Raw genomic sequence first — 14,670 nt, forward strand, 5'->3', positions numbered from 1 at the left:
TTGGCCTATAGTCAGCATCCTGAAATATGAACAAGAAATGCACAGCCCACTGAGATTCTCTTCTTTCATCACAAGCTTGCAAAAGTTGACTAATACAGGAGGGTTATTATTGTACGTAAAATAAGAGGAGAATGAGTTAGGACTCAAGATAATCCTCCTTTGAACAGAGATTTCTGATTTGGTTCCTTCTGTGCATCCCTTCCCGTAACATACACACTGACTCTGCAGGTCGGTAAGCTTCAGTAGAGGTACCAGCTCTTACCATTTATAATTGTGACTTCCATTCCCTTCACTGAAGTCCCCATAAGCACCTTAACTTATGACCCATCAGATGCACAATGGTATATTTAATCCCTCTGCTTTTCAGAGGGCTTAAAAGCTATTGAGGAAAAAAAAAGGTAATGGAACTTTTCTGACTTATTACACAGCTGACATCCTGTGTACATAGAATAAACTAATACCTTTTGCCAGATGGTATAAAAATCACTTTGCAATCCAAATTTGAATTTTAAAAAATATTGTGCTTACACTATGAAGTAAATAAGAAGTCTCTCCAATTTTTGGAAGCTAGAAAACAAAATTATCTGGTTGTTTTTCCATCAACTCCTTACCTTCTGTAGACCCTTTTATATGAAGGCGTTTGTTGAGTTCATCCAATTTGTTCTTCATGTGTGAAAACCAAAAAAAAAAAAAAAGAAAAGAGAAGAGAAAGCAAATCAGAAACGTTTTTTCTTTCCAGCACCCTTCTCTCTATTTAGTACCCAGCTAAATTCAAAACAGGACCCTAAACTTCATCAATACTATAAACTCTGCAGGGTATTTACTACTTTATCTCAAAATGAAATTTTAGGCTCCATTTCCTAGTGATCTATGGTCACGAATATGTTATTTAATTTCTCCATGATTTTGTTTCCTTTCCTTAAAAGTGTGGATAATCATGGTACCAACCTCCCATGGCGACAACGATGATTAGGGCGCATATATGTAAATTATGTAATTATATGTAATTCGAATATTGCCTCAATATTTCGGATTAATCTCTAGGTACACTAAAGTGATTCCCAAACCAGGTTATGAAATTGCCTTTTCTAAAGCTGAAACATAATGACTTAGCAGTTCTGAAAAGTCACGGCTCAGCAACTCCATCTCCCACTATATATTCTAGAGACACTCTAGCATACGTCTACAAAAAGACATTTGCGGTAATGTCTACTGCAGCATTGTTTGGAAGAACTAACAATTGGAAATTACCAAATGTTCTCAAATAGGAAACTGAATAGAATCGTGATGGTATAATTATATAATTAAATATTAATTATTAGTGGTAAATATGAATGAGCTAAAACTTCACATATTAATATGCATAAATCTTAAAAATACAAGGATGAACAACTAAATGCAGGGTACATATAGTATAACAGCATTTACATAAAAATATAAGATATCCAAAGCTATCCCATAGGTTATTTTAGGGAACTATATACTAAAAATTAGTTAATACATTATCTAAGAGATACATATGTATGGAGTGAAAGTATAGAGGTCTACATGGCAATTATATACACTATATTCAGGATATTAGTTACCTTTGGGGTAGAAAGGACATGGGATTGGGGTGTGGGCTGTCACATGGAGCACCCATTCAATCTGTAATGTTTTCTTTCTCACAATGTGTGTATTGAAGTATTCATTTTATTAATCTCTATACCTTTTCAGTATGTCAGTATTTATTTTTTAAGAAAAGGAAAATAGTCTTTTGGAGAAACCCATTGACAAAATAAAGATGATCTAGAACCCCTCTAAAACGGTTTAAGATAAAATAACCAAAATATTTCTTGCTTCCCGGAAGAAAGGTAATTCAGAAAACAAGATACAGCTAATAGATGCCTCTAAAAATATAACTAGAATTCACTTCAAAGACCACTTCCTGTTGACTTTGGCAACTCAACTCCTCCAGCTGAGGTCTTAGAATTACCTACTTTATACTAATTAGCCCTGTTAGTTCTTATCAGGAGCTAAAGTAGGAAGGATTAATAAAGGGAAGGAGGTAGGGAAGAAGAGCAAACTTCCTCCCATGGTGGGCCTCCCACACTGTGGCTCCTAGGCCCCAAGGAATCCTAGAAGGTAGCAAATGGTAGGGGAGGGGGATAGACCAGTGGGAAAGTTATTTTCCATTTTTATGAGGTCTAATAGAAAGATCACACATTTGCCTGTAATAAAACCACACAGGCAGGGCTTCCCTGGTGGCGCAGTGGTTGAGAGTCCGCCTGCCGATGCAGGGGACGCGGGTTCGTGCCCCGGTCCGGGAAGATCCCACGTGCCGCGGAGCGGCTGGGCCCGTGAGCCATGGCCGCTGAGCCTGCGCGTCCGGAGCCTGTGCTCCGCAACGGGAGAGGCCACAGCAGTGAGAGGCCTGCGTACCGCAAAAAAAAACAAACAAAAACACACAGGCAAAAATAAAATTGCTTTGATTTGTGTTGGAACCCTCTCAACCACTAACCAGTGTTAGTGGTAACACTGGTTGTATCTTGCTGTCAGAAGCACTGATGGGCAACTCTAAAAGGTCTTTGATCAATATAAAATTCAATAAGCAAATCATTACTGAACATGTGTAGTTTGCTTGTCCAAACACGAGGTGCTGGGTGGTCCCTATCTGCACCCCCAACGCCTGCCCTGCCACACCCTTCCTTACCCTGCTCTGTGCCCTGGGAGACTGATCTCTAGGGACTCATCAGAGAGCAAGCTTGCCCTCTAGCAGGGCTCCAACAGTGAGAGGTACCAGCGGGGGATTGGGAGGGGTGGATTTACTCCCCCAGCTTCCCCTCTACCAGGTTGCAGTGCGTTAGCTGCACCCATGTACCAAATTCCGTCGTTCCTTCCTATATAGCTCTTTCTCCATGTGCCAGTAACTGCTCCCTCCCTTTATTGTTGAGATGTAGGACTGGTACCCTATCAGCCCCAGGGTACTTCAGCATCCCTCACTGATTTCCCTCTACCCTGCCAGCCTTTGAAACAGTCTTCTCATTAAACGTGATTGAAACAATCTCTTTAAGCCTTCTTTAAAAACCTCTTCTGCATGGGCCATCTGTTTCTTATTGGGACCATGACTGATACACATGTGATCCAGGTTGAAAAAAAAAGAAAAAAATCATTTTGGTTGGGAATTGTGATTCCACAGAATAGCATTATGAATTTTACTTTTTTTTTTTTTTTTTTGCGGTACGTGGGCCTCTCAGTGTTTTGGCCTCTCCCGTTGCGGAGCACAGGCTCTGGACGCGCAGGCTCAGTGGCCATGGCTCACAGGCCCAGCCACTCCGCGGCATGTGGGATCTTCCCGGACCAGGGCACGAACCCGTGTCCCCTGCATCAGCAGGCGGACTCTCAACCACTGCGCCACCAGGGAAGCCCTGAATTTTACTTTTTGTTCTTCATTATCTATCCCTGGGCTGTCCAATGTGGTAGCCATGAGCCACATATGGCTCTTTAAATTTAAAGTCACTGAACGAAATTAAAAACTTAGTTCCAAGTGTTCAAAAGCTACATCTGACCAGTGACTACCATTCTGGACAGTACAGATATACCATTCATATCATCACAGAAAGTTCTATTGGACAGCACTGCCCTACACCCAATAGGCTCCTCCATGATAAACATGAAAAGTTATTTCTACCTTTGGCTCTACCTTATCATCACAGGTACAGCCCAGGTCAAAGTCAGACTGAAGGTACATAATCCCCGGGTAATTGGGTCTGGTAACTTCCTCTGGCATGGTTGGTCTGAAAGTGTTAGTACGCAGGAGATGGTTCAAACTTCCATGAGTCCCATTATTAGGAGCTGGTTTCAATCCCAGGAGATCTGACGAGAAGAAAGAAAGGAGCCAGGTACTTTGTAAATATTTTTGATGAGGTATAGGGAGAGTCAAAGCCATTCACCTTCCAAGGGCCTGAAAACTTGGAACACAAATTAGAATAGCATAAAACCAAATTTAGACTGTAGGCTCGCTTCTTACTTCCAAAATCATTCTTGCCTGATCATGTCTTGGCAACAACTTTCTGAAATAGTATGTTCATTGCTTGATTATAAAGAGAGACATTTCCAAAAAGACAGAGTGAAGAAATAGGGCCTTACTTAGCTACTGCCTATGTCTGTGATAGTTACAACCCAGGACCATCAGCCTCAGTATCATTGCCTTTCTGCTTCTCTAAAAGTCTAAGGAGACTTTTCTTCCCGAATTTTGAAGTGGGACTTATAATCAATAAATAACCTCTAGTCTGCCCTCTCATGCACTCCACAGAAGTACGGGGACAAGAGGAGGTTTTGGCCTTGTGCCCTAAAGTGCCGCTGTGAAATGAACAGGCTGATTTCACAGCAAGTGAAATGTTTGCCAAGCGAGCATACAGTGACTTGCCTAAGCTGAGAGGTGGGGCAGGGGAGAGCCAGCAGCCAAGATGGGAAAAGAACCCAGGAGACCCGACTTTCAGACTCCCCCTCTAACCACCAGACTGGCACTCCCTTACTAAATAGGAAAAGTTGTCCTCATTCAGCAACTAGAAACTCAAGGAAGAAAAATAATTAGGCGTACATAAATAGCTGGCCAGGATACAAGCTGGCGAGATTTTAACTGGGCGGCAATGGGAGAGATGGAGGTGGGAGAAAGCTCTGTGTCGAACTCTTGCTTTACCCAGCCTCTGACCATTGGTGTCAAACTGTAATGCTATGTTAGATCAGCCAGAGACTGCCAACAGCAACACTATGAAAACTCCCCGTTAGTCAACTGTTGAAGGAAGACAAAGAAGCCTTAGAAGGGGATGATATTCTGTCTCTTGAACCAATGGGCAAATTACAACATTTTTTGTGTGTGAAAAGATGAGGTGATCCCAGAAAACAGACACCTCATTTCTTTCTCCGACATTGAAAGAAGTTCATACGTTAACTCAAGATTGTTTTCTTGGTTTTGATGAAATAAATGACTTACCACACATAACATTGTAAAGTTCAATGTTTTCAAACGGAGGCACTTTAGTCTTGTACTTAAATGTTGGGCCATAACCTACGAAAACAGTCTTCCAAAAGAAAAGAAAACAAACAAAACAATTAGGCATTGCTAATATCTAGTAGCAACCCTTCCTCGATTTATAAATGCTTTGCAAGCTTCACTCACACCACCATTCCCAACCCTTCTTGGAGTCACTAAAACGCACTTCGATCCACAGTTCCAGGAGCATACCTGCATACTGTTGACCTTGTTATCAAATCCATGGTCTCCCTGGAAAAAACATTTTCCCGATGGTTTCTTATAAACATCCAAAGGTTTCCTAGAGTGAAACAATTGCACAATCAGTCAGGATTTCTCATGAAATCATTCTGATTAAAAAAAAAAAAAAAAAAAAAAACCAGTGCACAAAAAATATCTCTAAGGAGTGGATCTTACAAGTATATTCTTCTCATTGTAATTGCATCATTGCTGTGGTGACGAAAACATGATGCTGTTCTTTTGCCCCAAGTGCTTTTGCTTTGACAATCAGCCCAGGACAAATTGGGACCTGAAGTCCTGGTCCCCTCCTCATGCCTCATGCTTGCACTGAGCAAAGCCCTGGTCACAGGTACAGACACACCTTGTAGATACTGCACGTTCGATTCCAGACCACCACAATAAAGAGAACATCACAGTAAACTGAGTCACATGAAGTTTTTGGTTTCCCAGTGCATAGAAATGGTATATTTACACTATACTATATTAAGTTGCAATAGCATTATGTCTAAAACAACAACGCACATACCTTAATTTAAAAATAGTGCTGTCAGAAAAATGTCACCTATAGACTCAAGATGCAGGGTTGCCACAAAGCTTCAACTGTCTGCCTATGTGCTTCACTAGCTCCAGGACTGTAAGACTCTCCACTCTGGGGCCATGTTTGTCTGGTTCATTTCTACATACCCATCACTATGCTCCATGCTAAGCACACAGTTGGCACTTTAAAAATATGTGATTTTAATCAATGAATGGAGATCTGTATTCTATAAAAATGTTTGCATACAAATTTACCTGTCAACAGATTTACCTAGTAATACCACTAGAGAACATAACTGAGTCATAAGCTTAACATATGTAATAGTGGCATAGCTAAGAAGAGCCAAGCCTCACCTAGACAGTACCTCTATTTAGAAACAGAAAATGGAAACCTTGCTCTCTAGACATCAAAAGCATCTGAGCTCCCTTGTTGAGACAGGAAGATACCTTTTGCTTAGAGTCATGCAGCACTTTTCCAAAACACTTTCATGTTTATTAAGACAAATATTTCCTAAGTACCTATAGGTACATTGCACTGAAGTAAAGTGCTTGGGGGAAAACAAAGAAATTAAACTTTGGGGTCTTTGCTCTTAGGAAAAGTACTTTCAGCTTGGGATAATAAGATATGTGCATATAATAACTCAACAGTGCAAGACATAAGTTGAAAAAATGTACTGCTAATTAAAATGCCTGGCTTTGGTCTACACTAATTTGCTCAACTATCTTCATCTTTTGCTTAACTCCTACTCAACTCCCAAGTTTTCTTCATCGAAACCTACAAACGGTACAAATTTGCTCATTCTTCCAAACCATCCCATACTCAGCCCAGCCATTTTGGTCACAGTTTTGTAACTTTTCCTTGAAGACTCCCCATGTCTGTTCTAAATGATCTTGATAATTTCTAGTTTACATACATATCTCTTCACAATCCTACATATTTCACTTTATGTACACCCTGACAATTACAGTAGGATATTTGTGTATTTGTCACATGTGTCTCTCTAGATGTTCCATACTGATTCCAGCTCTTAGAGGACACACATTTTCTTGTTATCTTCTCTCCCTTGTAAATTCATTCAAGTACCAAGCCAGAGTACATCTAGTAGTTGTTCAATTATTGCTAAATTAATTAAGACGGAGTCTCAGCACTTTTTTAAAGGAGAAAGTCAGAGCAAGAGTGAGTGGGGGACTTCCCTGGTGGCACAGTGGTTAAGAATCCGCCTGCCAGTTCAGGGGACACGGGTTCGATCCCTGGTCCGGGAAGATCCCACATGCCGCAGAGCAACTAAGCCCGTGCGCCACAACTACTGAGCCTGCGCTCTAGAGCCCGTGAGCCACAACTACTGAAGTCCACATGCCCTACAGCCTGTGCCACAAATATTGAGCCCGTGTGCTGCAACTACTGATGACCCCGCCTAGAGCCCGTGCTCCGCAACAAGAGAAGCCACCGCAATGAGAAGCCCGCGCACCGCAACAAAGAGTAGCCCCTGCTCACCTCAACTAGAGAAAGCGCATGCGCAGCAACGAAGACCCAGCACAGCCAAAAGAAAAAACAAAAAAAGAGTGAGTAGGAAAGGGCTACCCCCAGGTCTGTGTGAAAGTGATTAAGCTTTGGATAATTAACTCTTTGGAACTGGTTAGAGCTTCCAGACATATCCTACATCAGATTCAAGAGCAAGGAATAGTCTCTTCCATACTGGAGAGTCTTTTGTAGTTCCAAACAAGGCAAACATCTGAAATATTTAAGGCAATGTAAAACATGCCTCTGTTCAGTAACAGAGTAACAGAGGTAACAGAGGTTTTAAGATTAACAACATTTTCTGAACTCTTCTATAAATGTCGCTACAAGCTAAGTTTCGTCAACGGAGGCCAAACCTGTCCAGTGTGGTAAGGCAATGTCCCAGGCATATGTTTGACTTACTCAAGTAATAAGAATAGAATGTAAATTTGAAAAACAAAACAGAGAGACAAACACACAAAGATGCACTGAGAGGCTACAAAAAGCCACCAAGATGCTGAGACCAGGAACACAGAGATGTATTGTCTCGGGGCTAATTGTTTATCCAGCACACAAACTCTCTGCAAACGATGAGATTTCCCACTGAGATTTCTTTTTATAATGGCTAAGGACCTTAAAGCACTCCAGCTGCCAAAGGGGCCGTTATGAAGATGAGAATCAGGGACAGCCTATCCCCAAGTTACCTTGCAACGTGCCATCTTCGGTCCACCAGTAAATGGATGTCCTCAATTCTTCTGTTGTTGGCATAGTGCAAACGTTTGGGAAGGTGCTGTTTCATGTAAGGCTTAAAGTGCTGATCTGGTTTTTTACACTGAAATAGAAATGGATATTGAACTTCAGATGGACTGTCTTCTAGAAAAGTCCAAGACATTCTCTCTAGAAAGAGGAAGGAGGTTTTAAGTCAAGTCAAACGAAAGGCTAATTACTGAATAAATGGCATTTGTCACCCCTATCGAATGATAAAAGCTGAAAACAAATAGATTCAAAGGGGAATAGATAATGTTGAAGAAGACATAGAAGGTTATCAGAGGGGAGTTAGAAACTTTTAAGATACATTCCTGACTCGGGAGACCATCATGAAGAGCAGCTCAAACTCCAAGGCTTTTCCCAAATGCTTCAAATCAAGGAATGGGGAGGTGGGGTGGGAAGGGAGGAGAAGGCATGTTCAGGACCATGTGATTACAGTCTCATGTGCCTTTAAGGTCTCTATCCCGGGTGGGAAAACTGTGGAACAGGGTGGTGGGCAGATCTGGTTCAGAAAGAGTAAGGATCTGTTTAATCATGAATGAATACTTTTCAGCCCTAATGGCAAGGTCAAATACTCTCATTTTGTTTTGTTACCAAGACCATTAGGGAGCCTGCAGCTGTCCATGGGCCAGAAAGCTCTTAGGGAAACAAATATACAGGATGGCAGGGCAGTGAGGAAAATGTTCCTCTCAGCCTACAGGGGAGTTGAATACAGGAGATGAGTGTGTGGAAGCTACTCCAAAGGCAGAGGCCTGGTGACATGCAATACTTACCGTGAGATTAGCAATAATGACTTTAGGGTCATCTGTTCAAAGAGAGAAGGAGAAAGATTTCAAAAGAGTTGACAGTAATCACTGAGAGAAATCATTTTTGCAGCGAGACACTCGATTCTTTTTTTCTCTCCTAGAAGATCTATCACTTTAGATTTTGTGTAAAATATATGTAAAACTGTGTGTGGGTATTTAAAATTTCAGTAAGTGAAATGTATCTAAATGAGAGGAACAATTCCTATGGTAAATGTCCCTGCTAGGTCCAAGTCAACCTTTCCGGAAGGGAATTCCTCCTTCCAGAGCACTGGGGTATTGCTGGGTAAATTGCTTTTTTAAAATTCTCCCAAATGGTCCCTCTGGAACCTGGATTGAGTTTATTTGAAATTTAACATCAGGAACTAAACTGGGCATTTGGGGCTTTTAATGTAACTTCCTATGTATCTGCAGATCTTTCAAACAAGCCATCATCCACTTTTAAGATGAATCTTCTAATCCATTATTTTTTCTAAAGGGAATTTTTTTCCTCGGTAATATCACAGGTCTAATTACATAGGTGGCTGCCCCTTTCCAGTTGCAGACACACACACGTATGCACCTTCTTTATTTTCACTACCAGCAAACAAAGGATATTTTAGTCCGTACCCTGAACTAGCTAAAAGCAAAACTATGTAAATGATGGCTGTGTATAAACTGTGGACAGGATTATATTATCTGAAGGTCCCCTTTTGGCGGGGGGGGGGGGGCGGGGGGAGAAAGAGGAGATTGTAGGTTGGTTGCATTTTGTTTTGTTTTCCGAAAATTTGCTTCAGCGTGTCATTATAGAATCAGCAGAAAAGGAAAGCAGCATTCAGAAGAGATACCGACAGCCATGAGGCAACCGTCCCTGGACTATAAACATCAGTGGAGCAGGTCATGTCTCTGTCATTTCCTGCTGCGTCCCCAGGGCCTGGTAAGCACTCAATAAACATTTGTTAATAAATATAAATAAATATTTGTTCATGTTTGGTGCAAATGCATGAATAAGCTTGCCTTGCAGCATAAATATACACTCTTCAAAGACAATGTTCAGCATCTTAGTTCTAAAGCTATGAAATTCGAAGATAAAAAAATGTGGATTCCCTTCTCCTTAAATTGGGGTCAAAATTGAGTTGCATCTTTCAATGACAAGAAAATAAGTAATAATGGTAGCAATAATAATTAACCCAAATTGTGTCCATACCATGTTCGGTCTCTGTAAGGGCTTTGCAGGCACTGTCTCTCTGGTCATTCACAACTAGTCTGCTGGAATGTAGGTGCGATCAGAATCCTCACTGAGCCAACTGGCATTTAGAAGGTGGAGGCGGGGGACGAGGGGAACGTGCACACTAGGACCCTGCTGGCAATCTGACTGAGCAAAGCCATGCTTTGAACCTCTACATTCAGTGACCTCATCAACCACAGTCCTCAAAGGGACCAAACAGAATGAGTTCATGTTCTTCGATAATGAAGAAAAATAAATAGCACAGGGCAGTCTTGTGCTCAGATAAATCCCAGAGAACTTCTAGGAAATAACAAATGCCTGAGTCCACGTGTGGGACACCAATCCTTCAATTCTGAAATACTCAGCCCTCTCATGCTAACAGCTCCCAGAGAGCAGGGGAGGCCCCCAGGACAGGGTAGTGGTTAAGAGTCAGTTAAGCATCTGGGTTTAAATCCCCGCTCTGCCGCTCCCTGACTGTCGTCCTCTTAGCCGGTTACTTCACCTCTCTCTGAGCCTTGATTGCCACTGTTTATAAGAGGAGATGATAATACCTAACACACAGGCCATTGGAAGGATTCAATAAAATGTGTATACATCTGGCTGAAAGAGTGACGTGACGAAAACATCATCGTCATAACTACCATTTACATAGCTTGACTATGTGCTAAACACTAATCTAAGTGATATGTAGGGAATCTCTCATTTAATCTTCCCCCAAATCCTTAAGTTACAGATGAGAAGTCTAAGGCACAGAGTGTTTAAGCAGCTTAAGGTCACAGAGTGAAGCAGCTGGCAAACATTTGAACCCACACATCCTGCCACCGTTGTTTTTGCTCTTAAACACCTCGCTCTCCCATCTCTCATAAAATGTATGAACGTGTTTTTTAAATGCAAGACATTTAATTATTGGTAGTTATCATTTCATTAGCCTTAGGAAAGTTTTCCTTCCACCCCTAAAGCAACCTCCCCATTACTTTTACTGATGTTTTGAAATACTTTTCAAAATAGACAAAAACTTTCTTGCATAAGCCCTAGAATGCAAATACTAGATCAAGAGGTACCGTGGTGACTCTGCAGGCCACTCTGGCAAGGGCCTGCCTAGCTCAAGGGAACAGAGAAGACAGGACACGGAAGATAGAAAAGGCACGGAAAAGAGAAGGCAGAGACACCAACGTTTTGTTTATTTCACAGCGTTGCCTGGAGCTGACCTTGGAACAGTTCCCATTTCTGTTGACTCAGTAACATCGTTTGGGAAAAACTTAATTTTCCAAAGCTTTATGCTTGGTGCCAATGGTTTCTTATTCCCAAGGCTAAAAATGCTAAAGGATTTTTTTCTTCCCCAAAATGCAGCATGCCTCCAATAAAACTATACACGTCTCCAAAGCTAGGTGGTTGGGCAGCATGTAAAACATCTTAGCCCATAAATCAAAGTTCTCGTCAGTGGCATATCATAACCCAAATGTGTAAAACAGAAGTGATAAGACTATTCCTGTTTATTTTATTTCTAATCTTTCAAAACAGCTGCCACTTTCCAAGGACTTAATAGTTTCTCCTGCTGCTTTCTGTCAATCACTTTTCTAAAGGTAAAGAGTTCCCTTCAACCAGGCTCCTAGGAAGGTTTAGGGTCTGAGGGCACTTTTGCCAACCCTGTCATGGACTCCCTCACTTGAGCTAAAGAGTAAACCTGAACCTCTTGTTGGAAAGTTTGTCTCTTGTAAGCAGAAGTTTATGGTTATACACATGACTCAAATTAAGTGTATTTTTCACATGATAAAAACAAGAGCAAATATTTACATAATGCTACCAGGGGCCAGGAACTATTCTAAGTGATATACATAGATTCATTTTCACAACAACCCTATGAGCTAGTTGTTATGTATCATCCCTTTTTTCAGATGAAAAAAACTGAGGTTTAGAATTTCAATGACTCGTTCAAGTTCACTCAGCTGAGCAGCAGAGCTAGGATTTCCACCCAAGTAGTCTAGCTTCAGAGAATAAGCCCTTTCTCACTCCACTAAATTACCCTTCTAACAATTTAGTATTTTAAGAGTCAACTTACATTTAGCATTATTGCTAAATTTGGGTCGAATTCTTCCTAGAGTTCCTGGCACTAAAGTAATGTCATCCACATTAGTTAGGTAATTGCTCAAGAATTCGGTTCTATCACATGTGACATCTTCCATTCCTATGGGGAGGGAAAAGAAAGTATTTTCAGGCAACTGTAAAATTAAAATCTCCACACAGACACTAAAGGTAACATTCAGGCCTCTCCTTAATTCGTTTTTCACAACTTAACATGAGGATCCCTCTCTTTTGAGGTTTCTTAACTTGACTTTGAATTGTTGAATGTTTCATTATATAATCTTTTCATCAGACATTGCTCAGTCATATCATCTTGCAGCACTAGAAGGCTGAAAATGCATCATCTCAATTATATTTTAAGTCATTCAGCAAGACCAACAAGATAAAGGAAGTAACTGTGATCTTTAAAAAAAAAAATCTATTTACACTGTCATTATGTAAAAGATCTATTCTTTAAAAAAAAAAAATCCCAGATTGCTTTAAACTCTTCCCAGCTAGGGATGGTGTAAATAGCTGTGTCTCTTTTACAAAATGTCATTTTCCAACTCTCTAATGTATCTCGCGACTTGAGTACATAATCACCAGTCCTCACTCTGCCTTCACTGGTGGCCTTGGATGTTACTGACAAAACAATACTGGCAACAAGAGATAGAAAGAAAAATGTCAGCCCCAGTGACCACCCAAACTGAAAAACAAAATAACGTTGAAAACAAGCTGTAAACAATATAATCAGTTAAAACTGAAAGCTAGCAACTAGAATATAAAAAGGGTCTTGGTAGGGAATTTCTTCACCAACAAATATTGCCCTCTCCCACCCATGATTTGTTTCCTGCCTCCCATCAAGGAGAATTTCTTGATCAACATTAAAAAAATAAATAAAAACAAAAACAAACTCAAATCTTAGAATCACAAGTTATGGAGGCTGGAAGAGAACTTTATTGTCATTTCAGAATTTACGAGATGAGATGAAGCTATAAAGGTTTAATATATTGCTTTATATAATCCAGTATCCAAATATTTTTTAAGTGGGGAAACTTAAATGATTCTGTAAAGGATTTCCTAAGGTTTTAGAATAAAGAAATATAACTCAGAGTGGCCCAGATATGGTGAAATTCAAATTATCACCTTCTGGGATCCCAGATCCAGACCCTTCTTTTTAAAATATAAATTGGAAGGAAGAGAGAGAAAAACATATCCCAACATAGCACAAGGGTTATAGATCTTGCCTTTTAACATTTAAAATCTCAGGAGGAATAACTGAAGCAATAAACAGCTGTTATGTTCAAGCACATTGTGAATCCAGGAAGGGGAAGTCTCTAAATACATGTTAATGGAAGACTAGAAGAATCTTCCATTTGCTGCCTTCCTAAGTCACTTAAGCCACCCCAATGGTGAACCATCTCTCTTGCTTTCAAAGTGCTTCTCAAGCATCATCACCCTTCACCCTCCAGACTAACTCTGCGTTGGTGGTATTAGTGTTCTCATTCTACAGACCAGGAGGCTGAGACTTCGTGAGGCTTTTAAGTGGCACAGTGCAATTTGAACTCCATTGCAACTCATTCTTACTCCCAAACCCAGGCTCTGGAACACTAGACAATACTACCTTTTAAGAAAGAGATGCTGTGCGCCATTTATTCGTCTCAGAAGCCTGCACACTGGCAAGACCGGACTGGAATCTAGCCAAGACTTTTACAGTGCTCCAGCCTGTGATTCACTGGAGCCCATCTACTTCTTAGACATATGGCTCCAACATGTAAGCAAGTGTTCTTGACACCTCTGGGCAACTTAAATCAAATCAGCTGTGTCACAGGCTCCCCATTCTCTGTCTTATCTGCAGCTCTCCACCGAGTCAAACTCATGGAACATGATTTTGCAGATGGTTACATTTAGTCCCTGCAAAAGAGCATATTAGTTCTAGGGTTTTCTTTGTTTTGTTTTTGTTTTAATTTCTTATAGATCTTCTAGGAAATTCTATAAAGAAAACTTCAGGCCCAGAGCAGAGTTTTGATTAGGGAGAGTTATCTGCCCTTCTTAACAGAACTACCAAGTCAACTAATTTTCTTCTTCCAAACCCTCTCCTAGAAGGGAGCAGCCCCATATTCCAGAGCCATGATTTCAATTTGCTAGTTCTGGAAGGCAGAAGGCACTCTCAGTCTGCACACCTGTGAAATAAGAATGCTCTCTGCTGCACCCTCCCACCCCAGCTCTATAGACATATATGTTTATAATGCTCTTGATCCATACATGTTTCTACTTTATACAGTGATTTAGAAAACAGCTCCCTAAACTGCTTCTTCCTCTCTTAACAGTCTTCTCTACTGATCCAGGGTCCTCTGACTTGGGTCTTGAATTCGCTCAATGAATGCATGGAAATCACTTTTCTCATATGTCACCTCTTTGACAAGAAGCCTATGTCTCCACCTTTTATTAATCATATTTAGATTTCTTTTTTAGCCACATGAACTCTGTGGGCTCCTTTTGGGGACGTGGCTAGGAGGGATATGTCACATTCACAGAGGAA

The 14,670-nt window shown here is 40.8% G+C and overlaps 1 protein-coding gene across 5 annotated transcripts in view; it reads right to left on the bottom strand.

Annotated features, from left to right (window-relative positions):
- Positions 1-14,670, bottom strand: part of ENPP2 (ectonucleotide pyrophosphatase/phosphodiesterase 2) — a 107,318-nt gene that overhangs the window by 20,521 nt on the left and 72,127 nt on the right. For 4 of the 5 annotated variants that reach the window (XM_060127958.1, XM_060127961.1, XM_060127960.1 and 1 more), the window contains 7 exons: positions 12,127-12,252; positions 8,831-8,862; positions 7,994-8,121; positions 5,228-5,315; positions 4,976-5,063; positions 3,671-3,855; positions 612-663 (listed from right to left, as the gene is read on the bottom strand). In XM_060127958.1, the coding sequence (XP_059983941.1) occupies positions 612-663; positions 3,671-3,855; positions 4,976-5,063; positions 5,228-5,315; positions 7,994-8,121; positions 8,831-8,862; positions 12,127-12,252 (699 nt within the window). The remainder of the gene's footprint in view (positions 1-611; positions 664-3,670; positions 3,856-4,975; positions 5,064-5,227; positions 5,316-7,993; positions 8,122-8,830; positions 8,863-12,126; positions 12,253-14,670) is intronic. The other variant, XM_060127959.1, reaches the window with a different exon arrangement.

This window comes from Lagenorhynchus albirostris, chromosome 17, assembly GCF_949774975.1.
Source record: "Lagenorhynchus albirostris chromosome 17, mLagAlb1.1, whole genome shotgun sequence".
In the NCBI taxonomy this organism is placed as follows: Eukaryota; Metazoa; Chordata; class Mammalia; order Artiodactyla; family Delphinidae; genus Lagenorhynchus; species Lagenorhynchus albirostris.